Raw genomic sequence first — 5,665 nt, 5'->3', positions numbered from 1 at the left:
CATTTGCTTCTCAGATCCCTATCCTGGTTTTGCAGATGAAGAAACTAAGTTTCAGAAATACTAAATAACTCTGAATGTTGCAACTAAATGTTGGAGGATATATAAATTTTTTTCTCAAGGTTTTCTGAACAAAAGACCAGGGTCATATAAGTGCATTTAGTACTAGTAATAAAAGCATTATTAATATCTTTGACTAAGGGAATTCATTTTTAAGTTGTGCTTTGTCTTTCACCCAGAACTCAATTCTGCCTCTGAAAGACGGGGTGCGGGGTAGAGAATTTAAAAGATTTAAAAGGAAGGCAAAAGTGCGCAGTGTGTCTTTATAGATAAGTGTCTGCCAGCCTCTTGCTTTAATGTCTTCCTCCTGGAGAAAATTCAAGTAGAGTGTACAAGATATTTTCGGAAAGTAGGACAATTTGGAAACATTTCATAACCTCTCAGACTAGAAGGGAGAGGGGGAAGCAGAGAGGGAGGTGACTGGGCCTTAACCTCATCTGCAGTGAGAAAATGGTGATGGCCAAGGCCACCTAGCCTCCCAGAGAGGCGCGCTCCCTGGACCCCAAGCGACCTTGGCGGGCGGCGCGACCTTGAGGCCTTCGTTCGCCTCAGTTGCCCCCTCTGAGCAATGGGGAGACGTCCTGGTCGCGAGGCCGGGCAGGTGCACGGCCCTCCAGCTCCCACCGGCCCACCAGGACCATCGGCACTCCCGATCCCCATCCCCATAGCAGTCGCTAGCGCGCGACCTCACGCCGCAGCGCGGAGACGGAGCCCGCGGGCGGGAACCTGCCCGCATCGCCCAGCACGCACGCGCGTCTCCAGTCCTGCCTCTAGGGCGCCATCTCTACTCATAGGCCAGCCATGCCGTCATTTCGACTGACCCGTGGTCGCGATTGGCCAGAGATGAGGCGCGCGACCGGCTGTAGGCGGGGCTTGAACTGGCTATAAAAGAGGAGGGCGGCGGGGCTCGTGCTGCCTTGCAGACGCCGCCACCTCGGAGCTTCCCTTGCCGTTTAGCCATGGTCAACCCCACCGTGTTCTTCGACATCGCTGTCGACGGCGAGCCCTTGGGCCGCGTCTCTTTTGAGGTTGGGGCAGGCGGCGACGAGCCGGGTGGGCCCGAGCGGGCGGCGAGGGGAGAGGCCGAGTAACCGGGTGCGGGCACCCTGCTTGAGGAACGCGGGCGGCGCGGCGCCATTTCCTGATGAGGGGCCATTTTGGGAGGCCGGGGGCGGCGGGTAGACAAAGGCGGGGCGGGCGGGGGAGGGGCGGCCGCGCCCTTCCGGCAGCGCACGTGCTCGGGCTGCTAGCTGTTGGTCGCCACGCGGGACCGCAGGCCCCAGAGGGTCGACAACGCCCTAAACGGAAGGCAGACGCCGGCCCCAGGCCGCTGCCACGGTCGCGAGGCCACTCTCGAGGCTCGGAAGCGGCTCCCTTCGCGCTGACGCGACGGTCGCACCTGAAGGCTGCTTTTCCCGCCCCGGGCGCGTCAGGGTCGGTGGGGTTAGCAGTCTAGCCTTGGTCCCGGAGGACGCCTGCTAGTTCAGGGTTGGGTTATAGGGCTGCGGGGCTGGCAGACTCTAGGGTTTCCCCAGATGTCTTTAAAATCTTGAAATAAATGTAAAAAGAGGCCCCTCGTGCCCTTCCCGGCCCCCACCCCGAGCGGAAATGCACAGGCGGCCTTCCCTCCGCTGGCGCCGAGGCCCGCCTTCCGCTGCGGTGACGGTGGGTGGGTGGGTGGGTGGGAGGCGCCCGGGCTCCTCCTGGTCGTCGTCCTGCAGAATGGGCTAGTCCAGACTGGCTCCGCGGCAGGGCACCTCTGATGGTTTCTTAACTAGTTAGAGTACTTATTAATCAGTTTGTGGTTACAGCAAGGTAGCTAAGTTACTCAGCGTGCTCTTGAAACGGTAAATGCGATTCCGTTCCAGTTAACCGGTAGGTCTTGAAGTGTCCAGTCGCTAAATCGTGTCCAACTCTGACCGCATGGACTGCAGCACGCCAGGCTCCTCTGTCCTGCAGTCTCACTTAGGGTGTAGCCCTAAGTGGTTTTATCCTCCTTAACGACCTCTCAAAAGCTGTCAGTGGTTAGTTTTAGGATCTTATCCCAAGGATGGATAGGCCCCCATACAGATCATGAGGGCAGAGGGTTTCCAGTCATGATAACTGTCCACGTTGGAGACACATAGAAGACGCCTAAACCCTGTTAGAGAAAACATTAGGTCCTATTGAGTCTGTACCCTACTCGTACTGTAGTCAGAGCTAAGAATTGGTAAGGGCCCATGTGGAAGCTTGCCCTGAGGTAAAACTCTAAGGAGAAATAATAGATCCTATTGATCTACGCCCCACTTTTATCTGTAGTCAGCTGATAATTGATTGGGAGCCACGTGGAAACTTTGCCTAAGCCTTACGCTTCCTAGCGTGTCTCCGGTTAGCCAGACGGCTTAATGGAAATGAGATAGGAGCTCTTGGCATATCCATTGGTGAGAATAGAGATGGAACTGCCAGTACGGACTTTTAACTTTAGTAACGGTTTACCAGGGAAGCGGTTGAGTACAGGATTTGAGAAACGTTAGACTTAGGAGAGACCATATGTTTTACATACAATACTTAGAAGCTAAGTAACTAGATCTAAGAAACATACAGGATTTCAATAGATGATTTAGTCACAGATCTCTGGAATAGTTCATAAAATATTTTAAAGGGTTTGTTTAAGCGTGATGTTTAAGCATTTTTGGCCAGAATGTTTTTTATATATGCAGGAAAGGTTTGAAGCAGTTGTACTAGAAACCAATCTTTATTTTTTACCCCACTACTAGGTAAGGGACCTGGAAACCAAGAAGTGACTGCTCATCCAATCCATAAAGCTATGTTAACAGATTGGAGGTAGTAGCATTTTCATTACCAGTGACTGAAATTACACCTGTTTACTCCCTGATCAAGCAGGAGTACTTGCTATTCCTGAAAATCTTGTCCTTAGGTTCAAACTGAAGTTGGGGGAGGTGATGTACATTTGAGAAGCCATATATCTGTTCAGAAGTAGGTGTGATAACACGTAAAAGTTTTAAGTCACTTTTTAGAAGCCTCACACTATTTGAGTCATTGCTGGTTCTGGATTTTTGGCACGTCTTTGGGTCTCATGTTGCTAACCCAACACCACAGGACTTAAGGCTGTCAGGAACAGTTCTTATTTGGGATTCAGAGCAATTACTGAAGAAGCATTATGTTCTTGTGAGAAAACGAATTTATGATTCAGAAACCCCTAAAGACAAGGGTACTAAGCAACAAAATATGCAAACATGTTGTTAATTAACTGTCATTTTTGTCTTACAGCTGTTTGCAGACAAAGTTCCAAAGACAGCAGGTTAGTTTAACAAAGGTATTCTGATTATTAACTTCTGTGTGTGTGTGTCTCCCTTTCTGTCCCTATATATATATGTATATATACTTTTATTTTAACAGAAAACTTTCGTGCTCTGAGCACTGGAGAGAAAGGATTTGGTTATAAAGGTTCCTGCTTTCACAGAATAATTCCGGGATTTATGTGCCAGGTATGAAATAGACTGATACTTGGGTTGTCTTAATTTAGGATTGAACTAGAATACTCCAGAATGTGTATATATGGTTTGTCTGCACTGGTGCCAGTCTGCTGTTAAACTTTTCTGGTGCATTTGTTTGTTTTACGATTTTGCACTGATAGGATGCCATCTAAATTGCTATAGTTCTATAATGTTATTTAAAAAAATATGTGCACACATGAAGTGCTATTCTACCATTTTGGTTCCAAGTGACCTTCTAGTTTTATTTATTTACTATTCATTTATTTGGCTGCACTGGGTCTTGGTTGCAATGTGTGGGATCTAGTTCCCTGACAAGGAATTGAACCTGGATCCTCTGTACTGCAAGCACAGTTTTAGTCACTGGACCACCTGAGAAGTCCCTTGACCACCTTATTTTGAACTTGAGTCTTAAAGTTTGAACCTTGTAGACATGGCATGTTTTCTGACTGTGTCCAAAAGTGACATGTTTCTCTTTATGTTCACAGGGTGGTGACTTCACACGCCATAATGGTACTGGTGGCAAGTCCATCTATGGCGAGAAATTTGATGATGAGAATTTCATTTTGAAGCATACAGGTCCTGGCATCTTGTCCATGGCAAATGCTGGCCCCAACACAAATGGTTCCCAGTTTTTCATCTGCACTGCCAAGACTGAGTGGTAAGACAGGAGATGGCAAAGGCACCCTTTCCCTGCTGTTGCCTGCTCTAAGGTAGTGGAAGGGCATGGACCATAGTGAAAATTTCTAGTGTGCTTATAGAAAGTAAGTGGAGATACTCTAGCAAAACAGGGCATTTAGCTGCTTGTTTTAGTTACAAGTGGTGCTTTTATCTAATTTGCTTGTGATTTGTTGGTTCTTTTTAAGGGATCCGTTCTAAAATTAGGATTCTTAACAGTGGAGACTCTTTATGTTTCTTAGACTGGCCTAAAGCAATCTATTGGTGTTGCCAACTTTTTTTAGGTAGAAGAATAAAAATGTTTCCAGTATTTAACATCTCTGGTCACAGGTAATAATGTTTTTTATTCTGTTCTAGGTTGGATGGCAAGCACGTGGTCTTTGGCAAGGTGAAAGAGGGCATGAATATTGTGGAAGCCATGGAGCGCTTTGGGTCCAGGAATGGCAAGACCAGCAAGAAGATCACCATTGCTGACTGTGGACAAATCTAATAAATTTGACTTGTGTTTTACTTAAGCACCAGACCATTCCTTCTGTAGCCCAGGAGAGCACCCCTTCACCCCATGTGCTTGAAATATCCTATAATCTTTGTGCTCTTGCTACAGTTCTTTGGGTTCCATATTTTCCTTATCCCCCTCCAAGTTTAGCTGGATTGCAAAGTTAAATTTATGATTATGAAATAAAAACTAAACAATTATCTGTCTTTGTTTGCATTAGAGTATTGATGTAGGTTTCATTTTAAGCAGCAACAGGTTACTTCTAAGACAAAAGTTGTGTTTAGAATCAGCTTTTGTTCAGTTGCTAAGTTGTGTCTCATGACCCTATGGACTATATTAACATGTCAGGCTTCCTTGTACATGGGATTTCCCAGGCAAGAATACTGGAGCAGGTTGCCATTTCCTCCTACCCAGGGATCAAGCACATGTCTCCTGCCTTGGCAGGTGGAGTCTTTACCATCAAGCCACCAGGAAAGCCCCAAATCTGCTTTATTAAGGTACAGTTTCTTTACAATCAGTGTCTTAATGCTATTCTCCCCCAACCCCACCATGATCTAACCTATGTTTTACATATTTGAAAGTTGCTCAGACATGTCCGACTCTGCGACTCCATGTACTGTAGCCTATCAGGTTCCTCTGTACGTGGAATTCTCCAGGCAAGAATACTGGGATTCTTCCCTACCCAGTGTTTAAACCCAGTTCAAGCATTGCAGGCAGATTCTTCACCATCTGAGCCACCAGGGCAGTCCCTAGTTTGCTGTGTGTTCAGTTGCTCAGTAGTGTCCTATTTGCAGCCTCATGGACTGTAACTCACCAGGCTCCTCTGTCCATGGAGTTTTCCAGGCAAGAATACTGGAGTGAGTTGCCACTTACTACTCCAGGGGATCTTCCCAACCCAGTGATGGAATCTGCATCAGTGGATTCTTTACCCCTAGTGCCA

The 5,665-nt window shown here is 47.4% G+C and overlaps 1 protein-coding gene across 2 annotated transcripts; it reads left to right on the top strand.

The window, feature by feature from the left end:
* The first annotated feature begins 952 nt into the window (after window positions 1-952).
* Window positions 953-4,931, top strand: PPIA (peptidylprolyl isomerase A). Of its 2 annotated transcripts, none has more exons than XM_061414426.1 (5): window positions 953-1,085; window positions 3,328-3,358; window positions 3,457-3,545; window positions 4,040-4,212; window positions 4,587-4,931. In XM_061414426.1, the coding sequence occupies exons 1-5, from the start codon at window positions 1,017-1,019 to the stop codon at window positions 4,717-4,719; spliced, it is 495 nt and encodes a 164-aa protein (XP_061270410.1). In that variant the 5' UTR covers window positions 953-1,016; the 3' UTR covers window positions 4,720-4,931. The 2 variants fall into 2 exon arrangements, with proteins under 2 accessions (XP_061270410.1, XP_061270411.1); XM_061414427.1 differs by having other exon boundaries at window positions 1,070-1,152.
* The last annotated feature ends 734 nt before the right edge of the window (window positions 4,932-5,665 follow it).

The sequence above is a fragment of the Bos javanicus genome, chromosome 4, assembly GCF_032452875.1.
Source record: "Bos javanicus breed banteng chromosome 4, ARS-OSU_banteng_1.0, whole genome shotgun sequence".
NCBI classification, from domain to species: Eukaryota; Metazoa; Chordata; class Mammalia; order Artiodactyla; family Bovidae; genus Bos; species Bos javanicus.
This window is presented reverse-complemented; position numbering and strand designations above follow the sequence as displayed.